Source organism: Mytilus trossulus, chromosome 1 (assembly GCF_036588685.1).
Source record: "Mytilus trossulus isolate FHL-02 chromosome 1, PNRI_Mtr1.1.1.hap1, whole genome shotgun sequence".
Lineage (NCBI taxonomy): Eukaryota > Metazoa > Mollusca > Bivalvia > Mytilida > Mytilidae > Mytilus > Mytilus trossulus.
In genome coordinates, this window is record NC_086373.1 from 23,948,701 (window position 1) to 23,963,741 (window position 15,041).

At 30.4% G+C, this 15,041-nt stretch overlaps 1 protein-coding gene across 4 annotated transcripts in view; it reads right to left on the reverse strand.

The window, feature by feature from the left end:
* Positions 1-2,700: 2,700 nt before the first annotated feature.
* Positions 2,701-15,041, reverse strand: part of LOC134719439 (universal stress protein in QAH/OAS sulfhydrylase 3'region-like) — a 39,302-nt gene continuing 26,961 nt past the window's right edge. The window contains exons 2-5 of one of the 4 annotated variants that reach the window (XM_063582448.1): positions 11,150-11,230; positions 8,594-8,703; positions 7,319-7,342; positions 2,701-5,304 (exon numbers count right to left, since the gene is read on the reverse strand). In XM_063582448.1, the coding sequence (XP_063438518.1) occupies positions 5,110-5,304; positions 7,319-7,342; positions 8,594-8,703; positions 11,150-11,230 (410 nt within the window). In that variant the 3' untranslated portion in view covers positions 2,701-5,109. Of the gene's footprint in view, positions 5,305-7,318; positions 7,343-8,593; positions 8,704-11,149; positions 11,231-11,292; positions 11,374-15,041 lie in introns of all 4 variants that reach the window. The other 3 variants (XM_063582443.1, XM_063582472.1, XM_063582467.1) reach the window with 3 other exon arrangements.

The following is a 15,041-nucleotide window of genomic DNA, read 5'->3' on the forward strand; positions in this document are numbered from 1 at the left end:
TTGAACTTTTAGTTTGATAATTGTTTTATTTGCATTCATACTGCAACTACTTATCTTATTTTTATCAAGTATTTGTATTTGTATACTTTACAAATCCTTGTATTTATTCACCAAAACATAAAAACATAAAATTTACTTGTGATTCACAAAGATGACTGTACACCAAATTGTCAGTCTTTTCATTAATGATGCAGTATCAATTTTCATGACTGGTGAGCTGAAAATCAATAAAGGTTTCTTCTTGAGAAACAAACTACACAACAGCCAGTAGAGAAACTTTAACTAAAGATTATACAGAAAACTTAAGTTTAGCAAACACAAACTCTGTCAAAAACCATGTATCAATTCTTATGCTCATGAAGAGAATACAGTTTCTGCTTCTGTAATGACACTCCCCTGTGTTACTCATGCGGTCAATTTATCTGGTGCTCTTCAAAATTTATCATTCAGAAGGAGTCCCTGTTGCTCTGTCTTTATTTTAATATGTGAAAATAGGGAGATGAGGTGTGATCTACTAGAATTCAAATGACACTGGCATTTTCAGCAAACTCTGAATAGGAATGGTTATATGGTTTAGTGAGAAGCTTTATGGCATCAATGTCATAGCTATAAGATGTGGTACAAGTACCAATGAGACAACTCTCTATCCAAGTCACAATTTGTAAAAGTAAACCATTAAAGGTCAATGTACGGTCTTCAACACAGAGTCTAGGCTTGCACCAAACCACAATCTATAAAGGGCCCCAAAAATGACTAGTGCATTGTTTGTAACAATGAATGGCTTAAAAATTTTGAAGGAACCTTATTGTCGAGCCTGCGACTTTTGTCGCAGAAAGCTCGACATAGGGATAGTGATCCGGCGGTATTTGTGTACCTTGCAAGGTCCTCTTGCCTGTCAGACAGTTTTCACTTGACCTCGACCTCATTTCATGGATCAGTGAACAAGGTTAAGTTTTGGTGGTCAAGTCCATATCTGAGATACTATAAGCAATAGGTCTAGTATATTCGGTGTATGGAAGCACTGTAAGGTTTACATGTCCAACTGGCAGGTGTCATCTGACCTTGACCTCATTTTCATGGTTCAGTGGTTATAGTTAAGTTTTTGTGTTTTGGTCTATTTTTCTTATACTGTATGCAATAGGTCTTCTATATTTTGTGTATGGAATGGTTGTAAGGTGTACAGGTCTACCCAGCAGGTGTCATATGACCTTAACCTCATTTTCATGGTTCAGTGGTCAAAGTTAAGTTTTTGAGTTTTGGCCTTTTCTAATACTATACGTAATAGGTCAACTATATTTGGTGTATGGAAATATTTCATGATCTACATGTCAGTCGCGCAGGTTTTATTTGACCTTGACCTCATTTTTTACGGTTCATTGCTCAGTGTTAAGCTTTTGTGTTTTGGTCTGGGTTTTTTTAAATTATAAGCAATAAGTCAATTTTGTTTGTTGTATGGAAGAATTGTTAGCTGTACATGCCTACCTGGCATGGTTCATCTGACCTTGACCTCATTTTCATGGTTCAAAGGTCAATGTTTAGTTTTCTTGGTTTACGTTAAGTTTATGTGACAGTTGTAATAAAGCTTTATTATTAGGACTATCAACATAATATCAATGATAAGTAAAGAAGGCGAGACATTTCAGTGTGTGCACTCTTGTTTGAACATTAAGCAATCAGAACCAAGAATTGCAACTGACAATCAAACTAACAGCTTTAAAAAATAATAAAGGAAACACGAATTTGACTGACATGAACCAACAAAAATCGCTGATTTATAGGTTCTGACTTGGATAGCCACATAAAGAATGTAGCCTGGTTTCACATGTTTCCATCCCTGTAACCTGTGACAGTGGTGTAATAGTACATCCTGTAACAAGAGGCTGTCAAAAAGACCGCAAACTGGCATTATATTCGTGTTATTTAGGGCTGGCTATCGCTTGGGCAAAAATAATCATGAATATAATGTCTACCCATGTTAACACTACAATTAAGTAAAGATTGCATCATTTTTTTCTTAACTCAACCATAGTTTTCTATAAAAAAAAAGATATGATGGAATTAGATATGTTATCATGAAAAATAACATTCTATTTCTCAATACACTGAGATGTAAATAACCCCTGCAGCTCTATTTACTTTCCAGTTGAGGTTTTATATGGTGTATTTCTATGTTGTGATGTGACACGCAGGACAGGAATAATATATCCATTGCAAATCCTGAGTTAGCTTTCTACAACTTTATGAAGTTTCATCAATTTCATTTATGCTGTTTAGGAAGAGTTTCCTACATTGAAGACCTGTTGGTGACCTTCTGCTGTTGTTTTTTCTATGGTCGGGTTGTTGTCTCTTTAGCACATTCCCCATTTTCATTCTTGATTTTACTTACACATTGCAATATTGAAGTAGGTAAAATTCGATTATCTCCCCTTTAACATGATATACCAAGATAATATTCCTGAATGCAAATCCTAAAGTATTCTACCATTGAGTAAAATTTATCAGTATCAATAGACGTGTTAACAAGAGGCTATAACCATTGAGGATTATCTCACCATTTTCATGATGTACCATCTTTAAATTCCTTGTTTCAGGTAAAGTTTTATAGTTGTAAGTTTCATCAATACACATCCAGCCCTCGTTGGCTGTTGATACCTGAACAAGGAGACCTTTTTATGACAGAACTGTAAATAAACACTGACACATTGCCTAGATATTTATTATGAATTAGTGTTTCTACAAAATCTTTATTGTCTGTATATAAAGCTAAAGGACTGGTTTGAGAAGAGATACCAATTATGTGAACAATTACAAGCAAAGAAATATAAAATGGTGAACACAAACATTACACCTTCATAAGTAAAAAGATCTATCAATGATGGCAAACATATGGCAATTGTTAACATAGGAAGATTGATTTTGATCCTGGTGAAACAACTTAAATATAATTGAATTTGCGTATTCTGATAGTAATACTTTCTGCTTATGAAAAGTGTAATGTCGTTAGGTTTCTAAAATGTACTACAAGAAATGTATTCTTCTATAAATAATAAATTGCACCAAAACCTATTATGTATTTTCTGAGCATTTGATGTTTTGAACAATATGACATAAGAACAATTTCCGTATAAAAACATATTATCATAATTATACAAGTTTCAATTTCACATTGTATCAAAAACATTTTTTATTACCGATTATATTTTATTATACTTTCTGTGAGATTCCGTCTTTTTGAGAATTCTTATCCATCTTAATTTAATCTACAACTTGAACTATAACAATCATTATACAAAGTAGTGGTGTTTGTTGATGTGTTTATGAAAAGTAATGACCAATTCTAAAGAGCTTTGTCTACATGCTACAAGTCACAATTGAACACCAAATCTTTTTAATTCACTTCATAGTTGATATTTTTGCATACATGAAAAATCCCAAATGATCTGCTTTTTTTCAAATGAATCTAAACAAAAAGCATTTCTATGGAACCTGCCACATAAATCCTCTTTAGAATGCACTAGCCACTGTACAGAACAAGGTATAATTTCAAATAATTTATAATTTACATAAATGTACATCAATATAAAGGCTTGGCTTTTGTTCAGCTGTATAAAAATGTTACATCGCAATGAAACGAGGTAGTATCTTTTTCCAATATGACAGGGCCTCCCATTCTCATTTTATAAATCTTTTCTTGAGCTAAATCATATTTCACAACTTTTAAAAATGTGCATGATAGAATGAAAAATAGCAGTTATTTCCCTTTATCTAAACATTACATTCGTCACCTAAAGCCATCAAATTCAAGTAAATGCCTGATCAACTAAATAAAACTACGGTAAGCAGTTTAAGATAATCATAATGTATTCATGTTGCTGTTTTATCTGCAAGAAAATGTTCATACAGCCTAAAATTTCAATAACCTAGATATCATTGGAGAATCAATCATTTCTCTTCACATTCAGAAATTATCAAACATTATTTAGCTCTTACATCTTTCAATATATAACTCTGGTTAGTATAGTTACAATATTATTTACACACTCATTTCAAGGGTCAGTTTTCAAAATATTGCTGTTTTTTGTGTTTGTGGAAAAATATGCATGTTTTAAAAATTACATTTAATTTCATTGTCATTATTTTCCTTATAAAATTAATACTCTAATTAGTCATTTTATTTATTTCAATTTGATGAGTTTTTTTGTTGTTATCAATGAAGTTTTTAAATCACAGCTGATCTAGTGAAAAATATATACAACATATGAAGTAATTCTCAATCAAATGATTATGTGACTAAGGGGGGATAATTTACATAAAACTAAAGAAAAAGGATAATGTGAATTAAAGTAAAAAAAAATCCAGCAGAGAATAAATAGTAAATATGTTATAATTCAATATATAGTGGTCTTAAAACCTTAGGAATGTTACATTTTATCGTTGCATGCAAAGTAAGTATAAAAGTGTATTAAAAAAGGTCACAAATTGAAGCTGGAATTAAAATTGCACTTCAGTAAACAATTATAAATTCAAGAATCAAAAAAGATCTGAGCTGGTAAAAGATGCTTTGTACAATCACCTATGATAAATTCATAGAGCACCTCAGTTTATTGATAACAATTTAAAACATTTGATATGCAATTCTGTAACATATTTTAATTCCAGCTTACAATAATAGTTTGGCAAGACTACTAGATCTAAACTACATCTACTCAGAATAATTATTAATGTGAAAAATCTAATATTTAGTACCAATACATCTTCATTATAATAAACAAATACAAAATTTTACTGTAATCAAAACAAACAACTATTGCTTAAAAATTTGACATGAACTGTAAAATACAATTATTAAACAAATTATTTATTTCACAAATAAGCTAAAAATATGACAAGTATTCTAACAAAATCTAAAATAATGCAAAATATCTTATTTTCAAAGTTTTTTTACCTTAAGAATTTACTATAATGACCAAGAGCATTGATACTGTAAATACAACCATGAACAGAGTTTGAAGCACAAAAATAAACAATAAATTTACTAATAAAAATCCTGTTCAAGAGCACTATCTCAAGACATAAATGTAACAATCTTCTTATCTAAGTTCATGTTCATCATTTCCTGACTACCACAACAGGGCATCTTGCATGTTGAACAATGAAATCGCTAACACTTCCCATAAAGGTACGACGGATCTTTCCTAATCCCCTGGTTCCACAGATGATAAGGTTAGCTTTGTGGGTTTCTGCAGCCTCAATGATAGCTTCTCCTGGTTTCTTACCAGTCAGTATAAAGGCTTCACCCTTAATCTGAAATTATATATAAATAGTTTAAAACCAATATAGTAAGAACTATCAGACAAGGTATAAATATGAACAAAAATTAATATGAATTGCTCCTTTAAAAGGAGGAATATTTATAAAGTTCTATCACTTTGTCCCTGAAATAAGATAAAGAAAACATTCAAAATCATATTATTTTATACCAATGTCTAAACCCACTGCCTTTTATTTTATTCCAAGTCAGGAGCCTATTATTCAGTGGTTGTCATTTGTTGGTGTTGTTCATTTATAAGTTTTTCTTGTGTCTCTTGTTTTATATAGATTATGACATTGTTTTTCCTGTTTGAATTGTTTTACACTTCTTCCTAATTCAATATAGATAGTCTAGAAGTTTCTGTGATATCAAATGTAATAAAGACAACTCAAAGATATTAATAACAGATATTAATCACACATAAACTTCACTTTTAAAGAAAGTGTAGTTGTTCATATACTTTTGTTCAAGAAATGCAACAGCATGTGAAACAGTGATTAATTTAATTTGGCAAGGACGTCCTTCAATTTAGTAATATTTTGTATTCTTATATTTTGGAGCAGAATTACTGATAGTAGTATAACTGGGAAAACATGCACAGAATTTTAGTCCAATCTTGTTTATGGTTTTAGTGTTGATTGTTGGTTTTTAGTCATATCTTTAAGTTAGTGACCATTGGGAACAGAAATACTGACACTAATCATGACAGGTATAACTGTACACATAAAAAACATTTTCTTTTCAAACATTGTTCCAGTATGAATCAAACTAAATAATGAAAAGTAGGGATAACACACTACAGTGTGCATACTAGCTTCAGGTCAAAATGTCAAACTGATTAATTATATATGGTAGTTTGAGAAGACACACATGTATACAAACAGATCTCCTCATTTAGTATTATATCCTAAACTTACTAACAATCAAATTCTTTTTTCTTTTCTTATTTCAGTAATGTGATATTTTTTAAATTTAGGTTAAATTCCTTAAAATTTTAGTTCTTCATTGGATATATTGCCTTTTTGAAAAAATATAGTTTGTAAATCAGCCTTTAGCCTTACAAGATGTGACACTTACCACCAACTACAAATCACACTGGCTATACTTACAACCATGTGTGTGCAATAGGAGAATGTTGGTTATAAAGCTTGTTTGGTGAAGTAAGCAAACATTTTTCAAAGCATAGAAGAAAATAGGTGTTAATGTTTTATAAAATACCTAGAAAACAAGCTGACAGCAGATCTGTACTAAGATTCATTAAATCATACCAATAGCCATGTAAATTTACATAAGCAGTGTCTGTTAGCCAAAGATGATAAAAAAAAAATCTAAAACCACTAATAAAACATTACTATACATGTCAATTTTACCCTAACATTCTGACTGATAACAGAAGATTACATCTCCAGTACAAACTGTATTTTGTAAGTTAATGTCCATGCTTTTGTCACTAGTACTTAAGTCAGATTTGAAACTAGTTAGGATGGTCTAGAACTTATCAATTTACAACTCACTACCAATACCAGTTCCATATCTAAACATGGCTTAAAAAAAATTGCACTGCAATCATAGCAAAACAAAGTCTGGCCAAGTGTAATTTTTGGTATATTTTATATGTCCAGGAGCCATATTCTGTCAAAGGTATGCCAATCAAAACGTAATGCATATATTTGTTTTGTATCTCATCATATACATGATATACAGCAGTTGAATATCTGCAAGCATTTCATAAAAGTATTGATTACAAGTTATATGAGGACAGGTAAAACTATTTATCATGCTTCCCTTTGCCTTTATCACCCTGCTCAGTCCCACTGTAATTCTCATTATTGCTCGAAGCTGATATTTATGATATCTATATGCAGAAAACCTGATCATCTATACATATCACAACCTTGTACTTGCAGAGGCATACACTTATCTGGTGCTACAATAAGGACCTAATTTTCAAAAGAAACTGACATGCATGGCAATATTGTTCAAAATAAGAAGGCTAAAATATTTTACCTTAATCATTTGATCATTTGGTCCCTAATTACAATGCAAAAAGTGCAAATACATTATTTGTAAGTTATAAATTCTTGTTATAAAAAGTAAGAAATATTACAGTTGAACATTCATAATTTGGAAGTCAAGGTTTTATCTGTTCCTATCTGACTTTAAAAGATTAATTTGTGATTTCCATAAGATCATAGATTATTAATGACTCTATCAGCCATCTAACATAACTGACATTATAACCAAACTAGAGGCTCTTTACTAAAGAGCCTGTGTCGCTCACCTTGGTCTTTGTGCATATTAAACACATAAATGACACAGATGGATTAATGACAAAATTGTGTTTTGGTGATGGTGATGTGTTTGTAGATCTTATTTTACTGAATATTCTTGCTACTTATAATTATCTCTATCTATAATGAACTTGGCCCAGTAGTTGCAGTGCAAAATATTTTGCAAAAATTTACAAAATTTATGAAAATGGTTAAATATTGACTTCACAGGGCAATAACTCCTTAAGGGGTCAATTAACCATTTTGATAATGTTGACTTATTTGTAGATCTTACTTTGCTGTTCATTATTGTTGTTTACAGTTTATCTCTATCTATAATAATATTCAAGATAATAACCAAAAGCTGCCAAATTTTCTTAAAATTACCAATTCAGGGGCAGCAACCCAACAACGGGTTGCCTGATTAGTCTGATAATTTCAGGGTAGATAAATATTGACCTTCTGCATGAACAATTTTATCTGTAAGATTTTCTGTAAATGCTTTGGTTTCAGAAATATGAGCCAAAAACTGCATTTTACCCCTATGTTCTATTTTTAGCCATGGTGGCCATCTAGGTTGGTAGGCCGGGTCACCAGACACATTTTTAAAACTAGATACGCTAATAATTATTGTGGCCAAGTTTGGTTTTATTTGGCCCAGTAGTTTCAGAGAAAAAGATTTTTGTAAAAGTTAACAGACTACGCTGGACGACGACGACGGTGAGCTAAAAAAAAAAAGAAATATTCACAATAAAATTAAAGAACATTTTTTTAAAAGATAAATCATAAAAACAACCAATATTAAATGCTACCAAACTTATCACTTTCAGACTCTAATGATTAATATATATGTGGTAAAAACAAGCCTCCCAGGCCACACAAAATGAACATTAAATCATACAATAGGGGTTATCATTTTTTCTATTGAACCAGCAAATTACTAGTGAAAAATAACTGTCAATGAATTCTTGAGTAATATAAGTGATAAGCACATGATATAAAACAATGTTACCTTTCCTCTCAATTTATCTACAAATTTACTCTTCAGGCTATCAACCTCGTTCTGTTGTTTCTTCACCTGTTCGGTTATTTGAGCAATTTGTTTCTCATCATAATTAATACCTAAATTCAAAAAGACAAATATGAATACTGATTAAGAGCATGATTGTAAAAAATCTTAAATTTTCTGAGCATTAGACAAGACATTGTATGTGTATAACATAAAATATTTGATTTGCTGGTTTTTCATTTTCTGTTATTAAAATAAAATCTAATTGTATGCTATTTTGTGGATTCTCCTATTGCTACAGTGTTGAAGATGTCCAATAGATATGAGTGAGTACATGTATCTAGGTAAATAATTTTTATATTTACGCCAGAAGCGTGTTTCGTCTCCAAAAGACTCATCAGTGACGTTTGTAGAGCCAAATAAGGTAAATTAGCATTACAGATATATAGAGTCTGTTTGTCTATCACTTTCAAAAACAAACATAAAAAATATTTTTGAACTGACTTTTGTGCAATCTTTTTTCTATACATTCTACAAACATTTTTTTCAGATTCAATGTAATAACCAGCCATTTCAAAAAGTCTTTATGGTAATCTCATTATATTACTGTGGATTCATATATTTGTATTGGAATCAATTTTTGTGGATTGAGAAAACACATGAATTTCTTTTGTGTCAAACTTTGCACATGTCTTTGTACTTTGTTGAACTTTTAAAACAATATCCATGTTTCCATGAAATAAATAAGAATCCACAAGTAATATTTTTGCAATGGAATAAACCGTTGAATTCTGATGTAATGGCTCTAGTTTCACCTATACTCCACCTGGTCAAATTTAATATTATTTTTTGACAATTCTTGGTGAAATCAGAAAAGAGAACACCTGCAGCAAAATCAATTAAACATGTATAGTATCTGTAGGTTAGTTTAGTCTGTAATCAACAAATAAATAAAGAGTATACTTCAGATATATATATATATAACATGCTGTATACAAGAAGGTCTAACTATTAACTCTAAAATATCATGCATATTATCAAAATATAATGTTTGGTGCAACTTCAGTAATAGTGGTTATCCTGTTCAAATCAAAGAGTAAATAGAATAGCCTGGTCCATACCACCAAACAACTGATTAAATCACTGGACTGGACTCTACATTTATCAACAAATCCTGCTAAAAAATATGGATGAGAAAATTCCTAAACAATAGTTGCTACCCATGTAACTTTTGCCTCAATCATGCCTTCTAAACCATATCAACACAAAAACTAGCATCTTTCTCTACACTCCATTCTCAATAAAACTGGTAACAACAAAATATAAATACAATGCAGGTACATTAACAAGCAACAATCTACAGATTTAATAATAAACATTAATATATCTAACTGTAGGGAACTAAAGATAACTCAAAGTGCAGTTGACCTTGGCAAGGTCAAAACATCAAACGTTAAATACTATAGTATCACCTCAAGAGATAGCTCAACACAAAATAAAGATAGAAACATTTTTAAAAGTAGGATCCTAAAAGTGTATACAAAATGCACCTAAAAATGCTCTAAACCTATTTTGATCACACTAGCATTACAGAGTCTCACTTAGAACTGAGGAGCTGATGGGGAACCAAACATAAATGATTAAAAAAACACAGTCAAACATCCATTTTTATGAAACATACATGTAATGTAATTATCTACATGTAAATATAAATTAATATTAGTTTCAATTTGCTTGAAACAAAAACTGCTTGTTGGCTGTTACAAAATTTTGATTTAAGCACAAAGTAATATATATGTTTTAGTTCATTCAAAATTAAATACATGTTATATCAAAAAGTAAAATCACAAAAATACTGATTCCGAGTACATGTATATGAACATAGATGTAGGAAAAGGATAAATTGGGTTAAACAATACAAGGTAGGTAGGTCATTTTGAAACAATTCAGTTCCTCCTGTACACACTCAGAAACAGTAAATACATGTTCAGGTCAATTCAGTATGAATGATCGAAAAACATTATGTGTAAATTGATCTGCAAATCTTTTTCATTAAAGAAAATGCATCTCCAATGTAGTAGGTGCATTCAAATTGAAAAAATATTCTTCTTACATTATTATTTTATTAGTACATGTAGTACATTTTGTGTATTAATAATTTTCTAGTAAAAAAAAAAACATATCAAGTGCAATAGCTGATATCAAAGTGCTTGATGCTCACACAGCTCTGTCTAATTTATTTTTTAAAGAAAATATCAATTTTAAAAGAAAGGACAGCTTATTTTAGTAACATGACTAATTTGAATTCACAATACATGTATTAGTCTGTTTTTAGGATTGGGAGACATGACTGTTAATAAACCTGATTATATTTACTATTATAGGTTGGAAAACGTATATATACACTTTAAATTTGTTAAATGTCTGGGTATAAGTGCAATTATTAATGCATACTATAAGACTGAGTCCAACTAAAGAAAACACAATATTAACGACTAGAACATCACAAACACACATCTCTAAGGAAAACAGAAGATGACGACACAGTGATTTTCTTACCAACAGAAAGGTCTAAATGAAACTCCGCACAGTTTACAACCTTTACATCATCCGAGTCTCTTGCCATGTTAGTCAGGTACCCTGAAAATCAGAACAACAACCATTAAATCAAATCTTCATTTTAAATCTAGTTATTTTCTTACCAACAGACATTCCTAAATGAAATTCAGCGCAGTGGACAACCTTCACACTGTCAGAATCTCTTGCCAAGTTATTCAGGTACCCTAAAATTTAAAAAAAAGATAGTAATTATTTGGTATTAAGATCGAAAATGTTAGTCAGCAATTTCATCAATTTTCATTGTTCAAAGAAAGATATAACAATATCTAAATTCAAAAATTTTAGTATGGTCAATTCAATTTAAGAACTACTTTATACTGAATAATACTCTTTAAACCAGAGAGTGCTGTTTACTTTATACACACAATTAATTAATGATAAATAGAAGTTTGTTTTCATCTATATCTCACAATTTTGAATTAAACGGGTGTAAGCAATTGCAATGTCAAAAAGCTAGGATTGGAAGGGTGGGGATCTTCCTGTATGACTGAGTTCGTGAAATCATTTTTTCCTTGGTGGTCCTTGACGAAAATCTGCTGGTCCTCACTTTTATTCTATTGAAAAATACTAAAAGTGTGTCAGTCCTATTCAAAATTTTGATGGTAAAATCCTGAGGACCGCCACTTTTCCCGAACTCTGGTATGAAGGTCTACATTGATGTTTGACTTGAAGGAGTCATTTTTTTAAAGTCAATAACAATGGGTTGCAATTTCAAGATATCATTTCAACATTTGAATGGCAGAGGGGTGGGGTTTGAAATCCCAGCTGCATGTCTGTACCCGACATCCTACATTGTATCTTGAAATCCATGGGGCCCAGTATCACTGGATTTATGTTTTATATTTCTTAGTGATATTAAAAGTTGGAAAACTGTTATGATGAAAGGAAAAAATATTCTTTTACTGTTTTTAAATATAATAACATATGCTATGTCAGGCTTTATATTCCATACTGACAAGAGTTTATGTTCTCTCCTAAAATTGTTTATTAAGTTTGTCATTTAATGTCAAATTATCCTAGTAGAACAACAATTATTCGCTGATTGTGAAAGTCAAGTATAAGTAGGTCAATGGTCTAACTTTATAATAAATCAAAAATAGAAATTCCTGTGTTGTCTAGGTCATTGGCATGACCCACATGTTTTTCATGTATCTAACCATATAATCAACTTCTTAATACAATGTACAACTAATATTTAATATTTCCTGGCATCCAACATGTATACCTTTATATGAATGCACATGTAATACATTTGGACAGGTATCATTAAGAACCTAAGTGAAATGTTGTAGTGATTTTTCCCTTATTCATGTATTTGAATCTGACTTTGCTGTCAATGACAAAGAGGACAGTAGAAAACATCCCCAATGACATTAAGGTCACCTTGAACTTGATCACCTGTAGGAGTGTAATGTATGAGCCATAGTAACAGGTAAAACTATCACACAGGTAGAAATACATAACTTCCATCACATATTCATTCATACATGTATTTATAACTTAAGTAGATGACATTTAAATTTCCGTCTTATATCTAGATAAACCTGTGACCAAAAATTTGTAAAATGTGCCTATTATTATTTCTTATTGTAGTCATGTGTTTACCTGCATTTTAAACTTTAGGTAAAATAAATTGGTTTCTTGGCCAGTTACCTACAAATCTACATATAATTTATCAAAATATTGAGTTTATTATAAGAAATGTACTGTAAGATAAATGTAACACACTAGAGGGACGACATTTCCTACCGGATCATATATCAATTGTACATTTTTTTATGGCAGGGTATAAAATATAAATAATGTGTATAATAAAGCCTTTCTAAAATAAACCAAATGTTACATGTACACTGAAATATTTCTTAGAATGTCAAATATTGTTATATGCTCCCTGCAAGTCAATTTAGTAAAAAATTTGTAAGGGTTCCGCAGAACCCAGTGTCTCGCCTACTTTTGCTGTAAATCGCAGGCTCCACATATGAGGAAAAAAATCAATAAAAATATTCCTCTTGATACTATCTTTTGATTGTAAGAAGCTTCTGTCCAAGTTTGGTAAAAATCTAGGATAGTTAATGAATCTTATAAATGTTTTGAAAACTTTAACTGCAGACTGTATGTAATGTTAACTGGAAGAAAATCTAAGTCCATTTAAAAGTAAAATACAGAAAAAATGGAATTTTTTTTTTACAAAATTTACTTCTGGATACTATCTTATGATCATAAATAAGCTTTTGTCCAAGTTTGGTACAAACCCAGGATAGTTTAAGAAAGGTATTAAAATTTTAAAAACTTTAACCACAGAGTGAATGTAATGTTTCCCTGCAGAAAAACTAAGTCCATTTAAAAGTAAAATACAGAAAAAATGGAATTTTTTTTTTACAAAATTTACTTCTGGATACTATCTTATGATCATAAATAAGCTTTTGTCCAAGTTTGGTACAAACCCAGGATAGTTTAAGAAAGGTATTAAAATTTTAAAAACTTTAACCACAGAGTGAATGTAATGTTTCCCTGCAGAAAAACTAAGTCCATTTAAAAGTAAAATACAGAAAAAATGGATTTTTTTTTTTACAAAATTTACTTCTGGATACTATCTTATGATCAAAAACAAGCTTCTGTCCAAGTTTGGTACAAACCCAGGATAGTAAGAAAGTTATTAAAATTTTAAAAACTTTTACCACAGAGTGAATGTAATGTTTCCCAGCAGAAATACTAAGTCCATTTAAAAGTAAAATACAGAAAAAATGGAATATTTTTTTTTTTACAAAATTTAATTCTGGATACTATCTTATGATCATAAACAAGCTTCTGTCCAAGTTTGGTACAAACCCAGGATAGTTTAAGAAAGTTATTAAAATTTTAAAAACTTTAACCACAGAGTGAATGTGATGTTTCCCCGAAGAAAAAATAAGTCCATTTAACTGTAAAATACGAAAAAAATGGATTTTTTTTTTTACAAAATTTACTGCTGGATACTATCTTATGATCATAAACAAGCTTCTGTTCAAGTTTGGTAGAAATGCAGTATTGTTTAAGAAAGTTATTAAAATTTCAAAAACTTTAACCACAGAGTGAATATTTGTGGACGCCGCCGACGACGACGACAACGGAATGTAGGATCGCTTAGTCTCGCTTTTTCGACAAAAGTCGAAGGCTCGACAAAAATTATAAATAAAACATCCCCCATTTTATCCTAGTAAAAAATGTATGCAACAATACAAATGTAATGAAAATATAAGTATCTTTAACAAAACACAGGTATCTGGAGGATAGTTTTCTCATTAACAAGCATACAATGTACCCCTTATCCTAATTTTCAAAAGCAGATTGATGGGGAGGCAGCCCTGACCCTTAAAGGGGCACTAGCTGTCAAATTCATGTTCACTGATTTGAGTCAAATTTTCATATTTTATTTATAATAATGTAAAAAAATTTACTATCAAAAGTATAAAATAAACAATTTACAGGCCATGGTCTCAATAAAATGCAGCTTCCTTTTGTGTGAATTTTAGCCAAAACACCATCTAATTTTAAAACTATGGAGTTGACCTTCTATGACCATATAAGCGATGTAAACATATTCATAGTCAATCATAGATATGAATAGATTAAGCAACTCTTGCAATTGTATTTTTATAGGTATGTTAAATTTTGTATTGTAGATTAAAAATTTATGTTTATCATCGTTTTTGCCTATATTTTATAAGAATGATTTTGTGTAGATCGAATCAGTTAATCAAATTATTTACACATTCTTTTCATTAAATACATGTACCTGTACACGGACAATGCATGTGTTATTCTTTCTCTTTCTATGGGGTTAAATTGGAGT